The sequence below is a fragment of the Enhydra lutris genome, unplaced genomic scaffold, assembly GCF_002288905.1.
Source record: "Enhydra lutris kenyoni isolate GAN:26980312 unplaced genomic scaffold, ASM228890v2 scaffoldscaffold14, whole genome shotgun sequence".
Lineage (NCBI taxonomy): Eukaryota > Metazoa > Chordata > Mammalia > Carnivora > Mustelidae > Enhydra > Enhydra lutris.
Genome location: NW_019154098.1, coordinates 49545038 through 49561453, shown reverse-complemented (window position 1 = coordinate 49561453; position 16416 = coordinate 49545038). Strand labels below are relative to the sequence as shown.

At 34.8% G+C, this 16416-nt stretch overlaps 2 protein-coding genes across 11 annotated transcripts in view; one reads left to right on the top strand and one right to left on the bottom strand.

The window, feature by feature from the left end:
* Positions 1-2134, top strand: part of LOC111146529 (WW domain containing E3 ubiquitin protein ligase 1) — a 115162-nt gene extending 113028 nt beyond the window's left edge. For 3 of the 4 annotated variants that reach the window (XM_022502089.1, XM_022502088.1, XM_022502090.1), the window contains one exon: positions 470-683. In XM_022502089.1, coding sequence (XP_022357797.1) covers positions 470-569 — 100 coding nt within the window. In that variant the 3' untranslated portion in view covers positions 570-683. Of the gene's footprint in view, positions 1-469 lie in introns of all 4 variants that reach the window. The other variant, XM_022502091.1, reaches the window with a different exon arrangement.
* A 1816-nt stretch (positions 2135-3950) lies between these two features.
* Positions 3951-16416, bottom strand: part of LOC111146531 (regulator of microtubule dynamics 1) — a 51802-nt gene continuing 39336 nt past the window's right edge. For 3 of the 7 annotated variants that reach the window (XM_022502093.1, XM_022502094.1, XM_022502096.1), the window contains 5 exons: positions 13453-13508; positions 11711-11798; positions 10249-10279; positions 7567-7700; positions 4195-6953 (listed from right to left, as the gene is read on the bottom strand). In XM_022502093.1, coding sequence (XP_022357801.1) covers positions 6903-6953; positions 7567-7700; positions 10249-10279; positions 11711-11798; positions 13453-13508 — 360 coding nt within the window. In that variant the 3' untranslated portion in view covers positions 4195-6902. Of the gene's footprint in view, positions 6954-7566; positions 7701-10248; positions 10280-11548; positions 11799-13452; positions 13509-16416 lie in introns of those variants that run through there. The other 4 variants (XM_022502092.1, XM_022502095.1, XM_022502097.1 and 1 more) reach the window with 4 other exon arrangements.

The window sequence follows — 16416 nt, the reverse complement described above, 5'->3', positions numbered from 1 at the left end:
CCTACCCCCACCCTGTCAACCCAAATCCAGTTGAACTCAGCACAGGGAATTCTTTGAGTCTGGCAGGATTGAAAAGACCAAAGTTTGTCTTTATTGGCACTCTATCACTACACTAGCTCCCAGAAAAATAACTGATAGATTCTTAATAACTGGTAAGTGAATGAAAGAAATGGACTCTCTTAAAAACCCAAGAGAAGTTACGGGGACTTGTGAATTTGTAATTCCAGTGTTCTCTGGGAATTGTTAAAATATTTTTATGAGTACATCTTTATTTTAGTAGCTTGCCATAAGAAATCTGTATATGTTAATATTAAATAATATAGTAGTACATTTTTAGAATACTTCCAGCAAAATTTTTGTATCTTCCTCTATCCATTTAGTTTTTCAAATGTGCTTTAAAAAATATTGTATTAGAAATCTTTCTCGAGTTTGTTTTATTGAAAACACATCTGTTTTTGTTTTTGTTCAGTTTTAATCGCTTGGATCTACCACCATATAAGAGTTATGAACAACTAAAGGAAAAACTTCTTTTTGCAATAGAAGAGACCGAGGGATTTGGACAAGAATGAATGTGGCTTCTTGTCTTGGAGGAGCTCTTGCATTTAAATAACCCAGCCAAGAAAAATTGCACAGATAGTGTATATATAAGCTGTTCATTCTGTACAGTGAATTTTCTGAACCTCTCAAAGTATAAATGTTTTCCGTTCTTCCACAGAAATATGCAAAACAGTTCATCCTTTTCTACTTTATTTATTGTTCCCTTGAAGTGACTGACCAGGAAAAAGATCATCCTTAAATTTTGAAGCAAGCAAGAGACTTTATTAAAAATAAGTATATATCTATATAAGCATATAAGATAGTGGCTCTAGTTTTATAGAGCTCCAAGTATATTAAACATGACAGCCGTTCATTCAAAAAATAATCTGGATTTGCTTTACCTTGTTTCTAGTATCCAGAGGAAAAAGTACAAATTGCTTCATGATCTTCTCCCTTATATAACACCTTTTGAGGGTGTTTAGTTGCATGGCTGTTCAGGAAGGTATTAAGGGCTTAGGCCAACTCTTACTTTGAGTATGTTAAAAAATGCTGCTGGCTTTTCTGAAGACAGGCATTTGAACCTGTCAGCTCATTTTAAATAAATACAATAGTTGAAAAATTTCCCTCTTTGCTACATCACTAATACAGTCAAAGTAATGAATGAAACCATAATGTACATGTAAGTCATACACTATATCTGATGCCATTTAGTTTATTCTAGAGATTGGAAAGAATTCATTAAGCAGCAAAGAGGTTTGTTTACATGTTACTTTGGGATGCTAGGTATTTGTGGAGTTAAAAAGAATCAGGTACTTAAGTACTTTTGTTTTTAAATCTGTGATGTTCTTTAAATTTAACTCATAATAAATTGATGCAGTTTGATACTTAGGAACATATAATAAGGTAATGTGAACATTTCTGCTTTTGTGTTCAGAGTTTTGGTTTTATAAAACCAGATGGACTGAAGAGTTGTATAAGCATTTGAACACGCAAATGAAAACTATTTTCTATTAGTGTTCATATATCCTCATTCCTCTTAAATTCATGAAAATTTTATGATCTGAATTATATAGGCATATTAAAGACTCTTTTGGTCCCCACCCCCCTTTTTACATAGATCATTATTTTTGTCCTAATAACTTTTTAATTTTTCATTATCAAGGGCATTTGCTGAACTACAAAGATGTATAACATTAAAATCTGATGTGAATGATATTAATGCTATTTTAGCAAAACTGGGCTTCCTTATTAACAAAAATTGCAATTTCCATTTGTATCATTTCAATATGCAGTGTAAATTTCAGGAAGTTAAAAATTTTTTTATAACCACAAACTGACATCTTACAATGTTATCTGTAACATATTTAACTGCTAAGTACATATGGAAAATACTAGTATACAATTTAATTTCCCTAAACAGTTTTTGTTTTGCCAAAATTTTATTTTTCTACATACTAGATCGTGTTCTGCACTTCTATTCAAAGTTCATAGTAAAGACGAAATAAAGGCAGTGATCCACTATGTTGAATAGACTCCTTTCCCAAATCCTCATCTGACACTGGGCTATCTTGAAGCATAAAGCATTAAAAACAAATACTAATGTATATGACATCATGTGATAGAGGATGACCAGTCTTCAAAGCGGCTACTTAAATTTTACTGTAGAAAGCACCACTGCTCATGCATGACATGACAGAAGTTATTGATGAACATCATTCAGTGGAGGTGAGAATGTGAGCATACCATTTACCAGATTTAATTGAAGACAGGAGGCTTTCAGGGTGCTGGTCCACCCCACCCCCTCACTTCAGGTAAGAAATTACTATGTACCAGTTGAGGCTACACAACCCACAGAGACCAAACCAGCTTTCTGAAGAAGGCTCTTTTGGAGAACTCGGAGCGTTCCACCTTTCAAACTCAATAGAAAACCAAGCCTACTGGCAGGATTTTATTATATCTTAATTCATACACTCAAGGGGTGGTGAGAGAAAACCAAGGATGTGGGTTGCCTCTCACCTTCTCTCCTCTTTTCCCATCCTTGTCCTGTGCTGGGCTAGACAGGCTCACTATGCCTGAAATGAAGAAACAGGCAAAGAATGAGGCTCAGAGACAGATTCATATTGTTATTTCAGTGACACTCACTCACCACCACCACCAAACTGAGCCCAATGAATGGGTAAGGGGCACAACATAATTTCTCATTCCACCAATCAGATTAGTTGTCTGTCTTCCTAGGAAAGCAGCTCTAAGTGGCAGTTAAAGCTCAGAGTTAATAAACCTTTTAACCTCACAGCCTTCAGTTAATCACCTGCCTCCTGTTTTTTTAAAAACTAGATGGCATGGTTATGTGTCAAAATACTATTAGGCAGTACTATTTCTATTAAAAATGACCCTGACTGGTAAGTTCATCTGGACTGGGAAATCTCCTACTTGATAATAAACCATACTTTTGGATTTGCCAGAGGAAATCCATAACTGCGTGTCCCTTCTGAGGTCCCTGAGCTGTGACCTGTTCCTGGAGCTGTGTGAATGCTCTGTTACACAGACTGCTGCTATAAGCTCATCATCTAAAATGTTAAAGAGTCCTGACATTGACTTGCCAGTTCAGCTGTGGTTCCTATCTTAAGCCTTCCGAGTAAGACTAGTATGGACTTTGAGTAGTTGTTGAACCCTGGTGGATGATATTGCGGAAGTCAAAAATCCTCTCATTTAAATATGTAGATGAGAGAACAAAGGTGGTCTTGTAAATACTCCCAGTTTATTCTTAATCTTTTGAACTTTAAAGTCAAACTTAAGATAAATGGTCTCAAGGAAAAAGCCCAGACCATATCAGAGAAGCCTTCTACATTAAAGAGGCTTTTTACTGACTTGTTTACTCCTCAAAGGATAAAACAGTTGACTATTCTCAGGGCAGTGCAGTGGGTCAGAACAAGGCATTCATTAAAAGTTCATGGCCCTTGGCAAAGTTATCCACCCCTCCTTTTATTTCTTCTTCCTATTAAACTTAAGGTATAGTAATGCCCAGGTACACACAATCCAAAATAAGTGGTATGGTAAATACCACATGAAGTTTAAAAAAAAAAAAACTCTCAAATAACATAGAAGCAAAAATGTACAACTGGAAAAGTGGCATCTCCTTAATTCCAAATTTTCTCTCCCAAATCTCAACCAAGAAGAATACAATCAGATAACTGCATTTAAAAATACTTACTGATAACAGTTATGTACTTTATGTATTCTCTTTCATCCTCACAACTCCTAAGGTTTGGTGTGTTTTTGCTTTTTCTTCGTTGTAATGATGCTTATTTTATAGATAAGTGAGTAATTTTTACAAAATTCATAGTTCACAGTCTGTCATTAAATTCTCAATTGGGAAAATTTTGCTATTAATGGAGAGCTTTCAGATTTTTTATAAAGTAAATCCAAATTTATTCTCAGTCCTCAAAGGAAGTAAACATATCCACAAGGTGAGGTAATTATAATTACCTAAAGCCCATGTCTGTAATATGTTTACAAGACAGACGACTACAAACTTACGTTCACATTATGCATGTGGGGAAATAAGCATCTCCAGCTAGCAGTCACATCTGGAACACACACAGTTAAGTAGGGACTGCACAGGAGGGAGAATAATGGGGTCCGAGGATTTGTTCCCAGAAGTAATAGGTCTCAACTGTGAGTGAGGAAATGCCAAGAACCAGTGTAAGACCTGGTGAATCAGACCCCTGGGAAGTCAAAAGGAAGAGACAAAGAGCACACAATCAGACTCTTAGGAATGTATGGCATCTTGGTGAAGGGAGCTAGCTATCCCTTAGTTTATAAGGGGGGAAAAAGGGAAGATAATAGCTCTATAAATTAGGACCCAGCAATTGCACTCCTGGGTGTTAATATAACCTGTATCCAATGTTCATAGGAGTCAAAGACTGGAAACAACCTAAATGACCTTCAGTGAATGGTTAAATGGGTACATTTATACCATGAAATATAATCAACAGTATAACGGAATCAACTATATGCAGATGGATTTCAAAGAAATTGCATCAAATGAAAAAGGCCAGTTCTCAAAAGGTCACATAATCTGATTCCATTTATATAACAGTATTGAAATTGGTGGTTGCCAGGATTAGGGATGGTGGTAAGGAGGAAAAGTGGTGGATGGATGTGACCATAAAGGGCTAGCATAGCAGTAGGGATTTACACAATTTGGTGGAACAGTTCCATATCTTGATTGTAGCTGCAGTTTAAAAAAAAAAAAAAAAAACATACTGACAAAATTACATAGAACACATACACAAGTGAGGGCACTTAGAAGTAAAATCTGAGTAAGATTTATGGGCTATACCGATTAACCTGATTTTCAACTTGGAGGCAGAGGTTTACCTCTGGGACCGCTCTATTTCCTCCCCACTCCCAAACTTCCTATGAATCTATAATGATTACAAAGCAATACAATTTTTTAAAAGCATTATAAAATATCAGAAGACAGACCCCACCCATAAAAGGCTTTATTACTGAAAGATACCTCATTTCACAAAAACTCCTTCATAGAGGTTATTCTTGAACAAATCAAAATCCTTCACCTCCCATTTGATACCTGGTATTGCAGGTAACACAAAACACACACACATCACCAGAAAATACTGAAAGTCGCTCTAGTGAAAAGGAAGAAATTTCAGATGAAGATACTCAAAACAGAAGAAAACATTCTTTAACACAATATACTATGAATTAAATGTAAGTAACTATCAAAACTAAAAAATCAAATTAAAAATTAAACTCAGAACTGGACAAACTACATGAAAATGTGAAATGCCTGCTGATTGAAATCAGGGGAAATAATGGAAGAAAAAGACAAACATCTCAAGTGAAGACAAAAGGTATCTGAGGAAGAAAACAATAGAGACATGGAAGACAGAAATTCAAAGAGCCAAGGAAATGAAACGGAAAGAGGTAAAAAATCAGAGAAGTGATAAAAAATTAGGCAAAGAAGATCAAATTACATAAAATTAATCAGAGTCACTGAAAAGATGAAACAGTGGTTCCTAAAGTGGGGTACAGCAAATCTGGAATGAGAGAGAATCTAAGATGACTGGCCTTTTCAAAAAAAAGTCAATGAATGGTGGGATTTAAAAAAAAAAATGGGAAAATTCTTCTAGATTTTTAAAAACTAAGGCCGAAAATCAAATACAATGTATGGTTGATTGGATCCTGGTTTTTAAAATTGGTAAGACATTCCTGGGACATTTGAGAATATACAAATATGGCTGGTATCAGAAGATGGTTTTAAAGAATTACTGTTAACTTTTTGTTGTGCTAATGGGTTTTTGTTTGTTTAGAAGGATGTCATTCTGAGACAATGCATGCTTAAGTACTTAGGGATGAAGTATGTTGTCTACAATTTCAAAAGTTTAGAAATACACACACACACACAGTAAAATATAGCTGAAGATTAGCAATTGGAGATGGGTATATAGAGTCCAGAACTTTGATTTTCCTTTTTGTTCGAAAATATGCATGACAACACAAACAGCCCACACCCTCATGGTTCACTGTTAACTTTACAATTCCCAACTCCGGGAAAACTTACCTATGCATGCACTCTTGATTTATCTAAGTGATTCAAAGGATTCAAGATAGTCCTTTTTATAAAACAGTTCTGCAGCCTCAAGTAATTCAGTCCTGCCTATGTGAAACATCTTCATTTCTATTTCACCCTGAGTTCTGTGTTCCTTTCACCACATTAGGGAAGAGAATCTGGGCTTTGTCAAGTAACAAAATCAATCCTTCACTCGTAAGACCATGTCACATTAAAAAAAAACAAACAAACAAAAAAAACACCACACTCCATTTTCTGTCCTCTCCTGACTTAAGTTTTTTCCTTACACAGGTTGGTTCCAAGATCCATCATTTAACTACTTTATACCAAGAACCCTCAACATCCTAACCTCCTAATTTTCACTGCACCTTCTCTGCAAGATCTCAACTTTGCATCAGTCCAATTTGGCAGTGCACACCCCCCAATGAAGCCTCTTCCACAAAGCTTTTTCTTTTCTTGATCTCCCATTCTGATGTGATCCATCCTCCTCAGAAATTTTACACCACTTTGTATTGCTAGTGTCCTAAATGCGCAATATCTCTGCCTCTCAGCCAGGGAGAAGTCTCTACCAATTTTTTGGTAATTATTTCTTTTGCCTTGTTGTCTGTGAAGACACTTAGAATTTTGTACATTTAATTTGTTAAGTGGTCACATTAAAGGAACCGAGAAAACAGCCATAGAACAGTTACAGTTCACATATTATCTTTGTAATTTCATGAAAAGGCAATGTTTCTTAGATATTTCGTGGGCTTTCTTCTCTGAAAAATTCTCAATTCTTGTCACTGAAACCTGTAAGCAACTGAGCAGCTTCTGTCTGTATCTAAAATGGAAAAATATGTGTTATAAATAAACAGTACGGCATAGATACCAACTTGCAAAACCTAATAAGTTCATAAAGCGGGCTGTGGTTTCTAAGCGTTCCCACCAGGAGATAGCACATTATGAGAATAAAACTAAACAGGAACTGGGTGAGACTCTTGAGAGAATTCGTCCACATTAGTACACATCACGTGCCTTTTATTGTAGAAATCTTATTTGAGCTGTCACGTATGTCAAACAGGAATAAGGCAGCAAGTAATTTATAATCTCTATGACAGTAAACACTATATAGAAACTGACAGAAATGTTAATGAGTTCAAAATGAACAGTTTTCAACAAGATACATTTAGACAAATTATACTTTTAAAGAAGTTCTTAATTCACCTTTACTTAATAGTCCCTCAGCAGAAACCTATCTGCCTTTATTTATTTTAAAGACTTTATTTGACAGAGATCACAAAGGCAGAGAGGCAGGCAGAAGGAGAGAGGGGGAAGCAGGCCCAATGCGGGGCTCAATCCCAGGACTCTGAGATCATGACCTGAGCAGAAGGCAGAGGCTTTAACCCACTGAGCCACCCAGGTGCCCCTGCCTTAATTTACTGGAGATACTTTACCTGTTTATCCTCCTCTGTGTGTGCCGGATAGTCCTTGGCTTTCATTAGCCAGAAGGCAGCAAGCTTTTTATTGTGTAACTTCAAATATGTCTTTCCTAAAAGCAGCAAGTTTTTGCTGTAGAAATTTGGATCCACTATACATAAGAAAGAAAAATTTATCTTAGATGAATAGAGTTGTTAATTTCTTCAGTCTAAATTCCAATAATATATTTGTGTGTTCATATAAGATTAGGCTAACTAGAATTCTCTTTTGTTCAACTATTCCAATCTCAAATATTAGTAAAGTACCATTTATTCAATGTCTCTTAATGTGCTAGGCATTCTATTACATTTCTCATTTTTATACAATTTTATAAAGTAGGTACTCCATTTAATAGATGAGAAACTGAAGTATCTGACAGAATGTATCCTCTATAAACAGGGGTTTTCTTTTTATTAATGTCTTTTATCACCTGCTATATCCTAATTACCTAGGACATAACATGGACCCAATACATACTTGCTGTATGAGCAAATGAAATCATGATATATATGCAGTTGACCCTTGAACAATGCAGTTTTGAATTATGCATGTCCAAATATATGCAGGGTTTTTCCCCTGTATTTCCCCATAAATACAGTAAAGTGCTGCAACTGTATTTTCTCTTACTTTTAACATTTAATTTTCTCTAGCTTACTATACTAGAATACAGTCTATAATACATGGAACACACAAAATACATTTTAAACAACTGTTTAAAGTTCTGGTCAGTGGTAGAATATTTAAGGAGTTAGCTTTGAGGGGAGCCAAAAGTTAGTTACATGCAGATTTTCAACTATGCAGGCGGCCATTTACCCCTTACCCAGTGTTTAAGGGTCAGGTGTACATACATACATTTGATTAATATTTACTAAATGTGGGTTATACTTAAATACAGATTTAACAAAGACTCTGTTCTTTTGAAATCCATCATGAAGAGGAGAGACAAAAGATTAAAATGTAACAGAAAAATGAAAGGGATGCTTTGACAGATGTACACATTTTAAAGTGCTATGAGAAACCAACGAGAAACTAAGAAGTTACATCTGGGCTGCCTTGGCAGCTGAACAGGATTTTAACAGAAAAAGAACATTCTTGGCCCAGGGAAAACTGAACAAAAAGCCTATGAAAGCATGGGACAGTCTCACTAACTTCATTAATTCTTTATACAGATTCCTCTTATCAACTGGGACCTTCTATATTTAATGCATACTTTTCCCTGGATATAATTTATGGTTAACTCCATTTGCTCCTTAACCCAAAATTGTTTTACTTCTTTAATCTGAACGTATTTATGAGGTGGTGTGTAGATGTACTTAAGGTTTCCTTAGGGTTCATCCATTCATCTGTTTAATACTGTCATTCAGCAAATTTAATAGCATTATGCTAAGCACTGAGGAAAACTGAGCAAAACAACAAAGTCCGCATTATCCCCATATTTAGTCTTCGACATGTAAACAATATTCACAACTCACATACTCATACTACGGTGTGATAAGGGCTATGATGGGAGAAGTAACAGGTACTTAAGAGCCTAGGAGGAGCTTCTGAACCAGATTTGGTCCATAAAAAAAGACCACCTGGAAGAACTGACCTACAGTGTTAAAACCTCAAGGATGACTGGAGTTACTGACCATGTTTTTCTTAACACCCCAAACCCTTACTTCACTAAGGCTCTATTTCTACTTTGCAGTTATGCTTCTAAATCCCTTTGAGGACATTTTATTCCCAGATTCATATTCATGATATAAAAACTATGATCATAAGAGGTTATCAGCAAAAGGCAGTAACAGAACAAACAAGAATATATTACTAACATGATTTAACATTCAGACACCACTCTTCAGAAGAAATTAAAAAAATAAATGCTTTGCTATCCTAAAAGCATCTGAACAAGTCCATATGAGTAGGCTCTCTAATACACAGGCTTTAATTTTCTTCTAATTTTACAGAAATAGAATTGCAGTGGTTTTTTTGGTGTATTTGATAACATATGCTTATGTCCTTTACTCTTCTAGTTTGTGCTACTAATATTAAAAAGGATGAACTTAGGATGGCTGATGTCAGTTTTGTACACTGGCCATTTCTTCAAAGCCAGAGTGACATGAAACTCTTCATAAAAGACAATATTTGCAACGAAGCAAAAACTGGCTTGTTTTAAAACCAAGATTTCTCATCTAAATGCTCTTTAAAGAGAAAGGGTAAATCTTAGAAAAAAAACTTTTTGTAATGTGACAGCTATTAACTAGACTTGATTTTATAATCACTTTACAACATGTGCAATTATTGAATCCTTACGCTGTACACCTGAAACTAATGTTAATTGTCAATTATACCTCAAAAAAATTTTAACTAAACATTTAAATAAATTAATGATTCTAAACAGCTGTATAATCTTGAATAACACAGTTAACTTGTCAAAGCCTCCTCTCAGAAAGCTGAATCATATCAAATAAAGGATCATTCCAGAACTGTAGTTCTAAACTCAGTAGCAGTCTACTTCTTACTCTGTGATCTTTATAAAATAGACTAAAAATTGTTTGATAATGTTTAGTGCAAAGAGAAGTATATTAGAATAAGTAACATTTTTGTTTTAAAAATGCCTATTATAAAGCACTCATACAATTTTAACTATATTAGTATATGAAATAGAAAAATGTTACCTTGCTCTGCCCTGTGAAAGTAGCCTAATGCCTGTTAAAAACATGAAGAGTCCAAACATAATGAAAACAGAATCAATATTTTAAAAAATATTTCTTCAAAAGTCAGGAAGTAAATTAAAACATATTAAAATAAAGGTCAACTTATCAACAGTGAAAGTTAACACAGCAAAATTGAACGTTTTTAAATCATCAGAGCACAGATTACAGGAGATGGACAACTTCTAGTAATAACTTGTTTGCTGTTTAGAACTTGAACCAAACCAGCATCAAGTGCAGAGAAGAAAGAACATTACCATATGCAACTCAGCTACTTTGATCCTTCTTAAGTCTTAACAGTCACTACCCGTAAAAACTTAGTAAAATCAAAAGCTAAATTTACTCAGTGATACATAGGTTGTACCAATAAACTTTTAAAAGTCCTTTATTATTGAAATTCAAACATAAAATGTTATTGAGTCTGAAACTTTTTTGTCCCACTTAAGCTGTTTTATAAAGTATGATTTCCTAGAAACATAACTGATTTGTTATAGTAGAGCCAACTGTATCGTTTTTCCTTAGAATACATTATTTTTAATAATACATATTCCCAACTGTGTTCTGAATATTCAGTTAATATTTTTATTTTTTAATTTATTTATTAAAGATTTTATTTATTTATTTGACAGACATCACAGTAGGCTGAGAGGCAGGTAGAGAGAGAGAAGAGGAAGAAGGATCTCCGCTGAGCAAAGAGCCCGATGCGGGACTCCATCCCAGGACCCTGGGACCATGACCCGAGCCGAAGGCAGAGGCTTTAACCCACTGAGCCACCCAGGCGCCCATCAGCTAAATATTTTAATATCAAATTCTACACCATAGGCTGCCAGAAGAAAAAATAGCTCCTTGTCACGTCATACTAGGAAAGCTTTTTCAGTGGCCTTATTTCCTTACTCTGAACATTTTAGTGGTGTAAGTTAGTGTTTGCCCAGAAATCCCTTTCAAATTTTATTTTCAACAAGAAAAGCAAAAGGCCTTAAAAATATGAGCGTATAAGCCTTGCAACCCTGCTTTCTAAAAAAGTTATAAATTACTCTTCCTTTATCTATACAAATACACGATTTCCCAGGTAAATTACTGTTAATGTGTAGAACACATATCTAAAACTCATGCTGAGTAACAGCTGCTGAATTTATTCTATTTTATGACTTTTATATGGTGTGGATTTCAAATAGAAAACAATGGTAGATTTTTGGCACGAGCTATTACAGCTGACATTATACCAGAATCATCAGCCACTCACCTAAATAAAAAAAACACTCACCAGTCATGGATTATAAGTATTAAGCCTCTGTGATAAGATTGCTGCACTGTAGGTTAGAAACATGCTCAAAGGCCTCACGGCTCAGAGCTGTAGATCTGAACACTGTAGAATGGCACTGCAGTTAAGAAATCAGTACTAACTTAACAAAGGACAGCACTCTACCTCCTCATAGGTGGAACTAGGAGGAGTTGCAAACAGCACTTTAGCAATTCTTCTCTGATACCAAGGCATTTCAGCAAATGTGTAACACCTATAGAGAAAAAATAGACATCTCGGTTGCATCTTTTTTCCTCTTACAGAAAAACTAAGCATCTTAACAGATATAAAAGATAGTTTCTTCTGTTGGTATGTTTAAACAATTTGCCCTTTACATAACATCCAGTAGGTTAATATTCCCAATGAATTACCCAGAGACTGATTTATATTGATCCATCAATTAGGATGTGTTCTGTGATTAAGTAAGCAACAGTACTAGTAATGAAAACACAGTATTTGTCATTCATCACTAAGTGCTCACTCTGTTCCAGGTGCTCGGTGATTATCTCTCATTTACTCCTTACAAGGAACTAAATAAGTTAGGATCATCACCCCTATTTTTTTAGGTAAGAAAAACTAACTCAGAGTAGTTAAAAAAAAAAAACACCAACAAAACTAAACATGGTATGTATAAATAACAATGGCAAAAAACAATTTAAGTCTGCCTACTGAAAAGAGTAAGGCAAATGATTAACATCCAAAGATCTTGACAACTTTCTTGATACAGGTAGGGAAAAAAGTACTGCATCTTTGACTAAGGGTCTGAATTCCTCAGGGAGTAACTCTATCTCATTCATGGTTCCTCCCTAGCACTGTCTAGCCATTTTCACTAGTTAGTTTAATATTGTCCTTTGCCCTGAAGGATATTTAACTCCTTTTTAAGAATCCTTTTAAGAATCAGATACAGGGGGCCCCTGGGTGGCTCAGTGGGTTAAGCCTCTGCCTTTGGCTCAGGTCATGATCTCAGGGTCCTGGGATCAAGCCCGGCACCTGGCTCTCTGCTCAGCAGGGAACCTGCTTCCTCCTCTATCTCTCTGCCTGCCTCTCTGCCTACTTATGATCCTTCTCTTTCTGTCAAATAAATAAATAAAATCTTAAAAAAAAAAAAAAAAGAATCAGATACAGGAGGGCGCCTGGATGGCTCAGTGGGTTAAGCCTCTGCCTTCGGCTCAGGTCATGATCCCAGGGTCCTGGGATCCAGCCCCGAATCTGCTCAGCGGGGAGCCTGCTTCCTCCTCTCTCTCTCTGCCTGCCTCTCTGCCTACTTGTGATCTGTCTGTCAAATAAATAAAATCTTAAAAAAAAAAAATCAGATACAGGGCTGTCTACACCATTTATTTATAAGACAATAAAATACTCAGGTCTGCGAACTACACCCACCCAAAGAAAACAGCGGCAAACCTGTCTCAAGTTTGCTGCTCATACCAGCAAAATAATGCTATACACTAGACAAATGGAAAGATACTGAAAGTCAGATTATTTTACTCCTCAGATGAATCAGACTGTATTTGACAGACCCTGAAGATGCAAAGACCCTCTTAGGGCATCGAACTGTATTGCCATATAGTTAGATTAATCCAGTTTCATTTAGCCTTGTAAGTAAAAACAGTCTTTCCTAACAAAAGGAATTTCAGTCTAGCAAAAATTTTAATGCCTTTTTCATTTTAACATATATTTCTGAATGAGTTACAATGGTTAACATGATCACAATCAAACTTAGTGATACATCACAACTACTAGTTAATATAATGAACTGAACACTCATGAATGCCAAATACTTTTAAATACTTTACATCTTGGTATTATATACTACAAAATAAGATCATAGTAACTACCACTGAAATATTTATTTAAAGAAATGTTCTTACCAAATACCCATAAGGTGAATTGAGGTAGCATCTTTTGGGTTCAGTTCAATTGCTTTCTAACAAGAAATGAGAAAGTCAATCATATTTGTTTTCTAAACACAAATGAGTACTATGTTTGCTGAAAAAGTCATGATAAAAAAATTTTTTTTGGCAACCCTACATTTCAATTCTTCTATGATAATACCAATTCTTTCCCCTCTTCATTCTTCAATGTGATTAAATTCATTTCAATACACTGTTAATGACTTGTATTAGAGTTAACTCTTACAAAGTTCAGCAACTAACAGGATTTATCAGTATGAGAAAAAACATAAAATTTTTAAATGAATCTGATTTTGAAAATTAATCTATAGTTCTCAATGTTCTAGATTAGAGGAAAAATAAGGAGGTTCTTTTTTGCAAGTTCTACATGAATACTGACTAAATGGTATTCTTTCCTTAAAGGAGAACAAAGTACTTAATACTTTTACAAAGTTTCTTCCTTTATGTATGTTTTGTTCAACTCCATCTATACTCAACAAAGGAAAAATAAATACTACTTACTTACAGAATTTATTAGTAAAATAATTATGTACAATGTAATACATTGATAGTCTTCCTAATTTCAATTTACTATATGAAAGTCCTATGTGAATTAATGTGAAGCATAAACTACGGAACAACTTTAAAACAACTATTTCTCCTTTTACCCATTATTTTGTTGAAAGTCTGAGAAACATCTCAGATTAATGTTAATCCTATTAAAAATAAGAGATCCTTCTAAAAAAAAACCTGAGACCTCCTATCTTGTAAAGTTTTTCTGTAAACCCACATTTTCATTTCAGTCAGTAATGTGTGAGATACACATTTTGAAGTATTTGTATTGGTTACCAGTAGGGTCTCTGAAGCCAGAGTACCAGGGTTCAGATCACAGCTCCAAGTTTTCACCTTGGCAAGTTCTCTCTTCTTGTCATGCCTGAGTTTGCTGCTTTATAGAATTGATAGAGTAATATACCTACATTATAGAGTTGTGCTAAATATTAAATGAGCAAGTAACAGGAGGTACTTAACACACTAATATTTTCTATAACCAGCATAATTTTACTTTTCAAAAGTACAACTTAATTTATTACTGATGCTGATGAATGGTAGCAGTAGTAGAAGTAATAGCTAGAATAAGGCTAATAACCAGGTCTGACTTAGCAGAAATCTTGCTTCATTAATATGAATAAAGAATCAGCATTGACTTTATTTTACTTTTCCATTAAACAGTGATATGAGTCATAGCAAACTATGTCTTAAAATATACACAACTTATACACTAAGAAACCTTTCCTAATTAGAATTCCACTAGAAAATTAAACCCTACAAAAAATTGTATGAATAACTGTTTTCTCCAATCTACCAAGAATGGTATAGAGCTAGTCCCATTCTAGATGCAAGGGAGAGAAGTTAATTCAGAACATGCAGTGGATGCCTTGGGGAATTTAATTTTCTTATGGGATGGGTTGAGAGAGACTACTCTCAAGCAAACACTTTCTTTTTTAATTCTTGCCATTAGTTTGTTTTCAAAACAATCCAAAGATAGGGGCACCTAGCTGGCTCAGTCAGAGGACCATGCTTGAGCCCCATGTTGGATGTAGAGATTACTTAAAATCTTAAAAAAACAACAAAAATAACCCAAAGATAGTAATTCCTTATGGTTTTAAATATAATAATGGAATTAGGAATAATAGTATAAATGATCTTTTTAGTATGTAAATACTAAATACTATCATTTTTAAAATATATTTAATACATACACATTTGAGATCTGCAAAACATCCATTTTTTTTTTTTTAAAGATTTTATTATTTATTGACAGAGAGAGAAGCAGACTCCCCACTGAGCAGAGAGCCCAATGTGGAGTTCAATCCCGGGACCCTGGCTCATGAACTGAGCTGAAGGCAGATGCTTAACCAACTGAGCCACCCAGGTGCCCCAAAATACTGGTTTTTAAAAAATAATCTATAGTCTCTGTTTCCACTAATATATTTTTTGCAATTTTTTCATGATTTATATTGGAAGATATTTGTCATATATTCTACACACTATGGCACAATAACTCAGGTGATTTACTTAATGCCACTGAGCAAATTATGACATTTCACAGAATCTAAGATACCATGAAAATTACTACATATCATTTTTTATCACTAAAAAGAAAAAAGCACTGCCTATTAAAAGATACCACTGATTATATAATGCAATGTGATTTCAAAGATCTTACAATGTGAAAAAGTTGCATATTATAAAACTGAAAAATATGTATGTTTATGCATACACACACGTACACATGTGTCTGTGTATATATACTACTGATGCCAGAATAAAAGCTCGATCTCCTGCCTCCCAGTCCAATGTTCTTTTCTATTACCCACTGTGTAAAACAGGAATTGAGACTATTACCATAAAATTCAGAAAAGCTATTAGCTTATCTAGCATTCTTCCTATTAATGTTTCCATCATATTCTCTTCCTTTGTATTTTTTTTAATTTACAGAAAATTTATTTTTATAATTTCAAAACCGTCTACTTAATTCTTTTGGCTCTGAACATTATAATTTAAGGGGAAAATTGACTATTATGGCTGTACTTTGTTGTTATACACATTTATGATAATTTCAGCTTTTAATCTTTTTTTAAACTTTCTTTACAGCGTAACAGTATTCATTGTTTTTTGCACCACACCCAGTGCTCCATGCAGTATGTGCCCTCCCTAATACCCACCACCTGGTTCCCCCAACCTCCCACCCCCCGCCCCTTCAAAACCCTCAGGTTGTTTTTCAGAGTCCATAGTCTCTCATGGCTCATCTCCCCCTCCAATTTCCCTCAACTCCCGTCTCCTCTCCATCTCCCCATGTCCTCCATGTCATTTGTTATGCTCCACAAATAAGTGAAACCATATGATAATTGACTCTCTCGGCTTGACTTATTTCACTCAGCA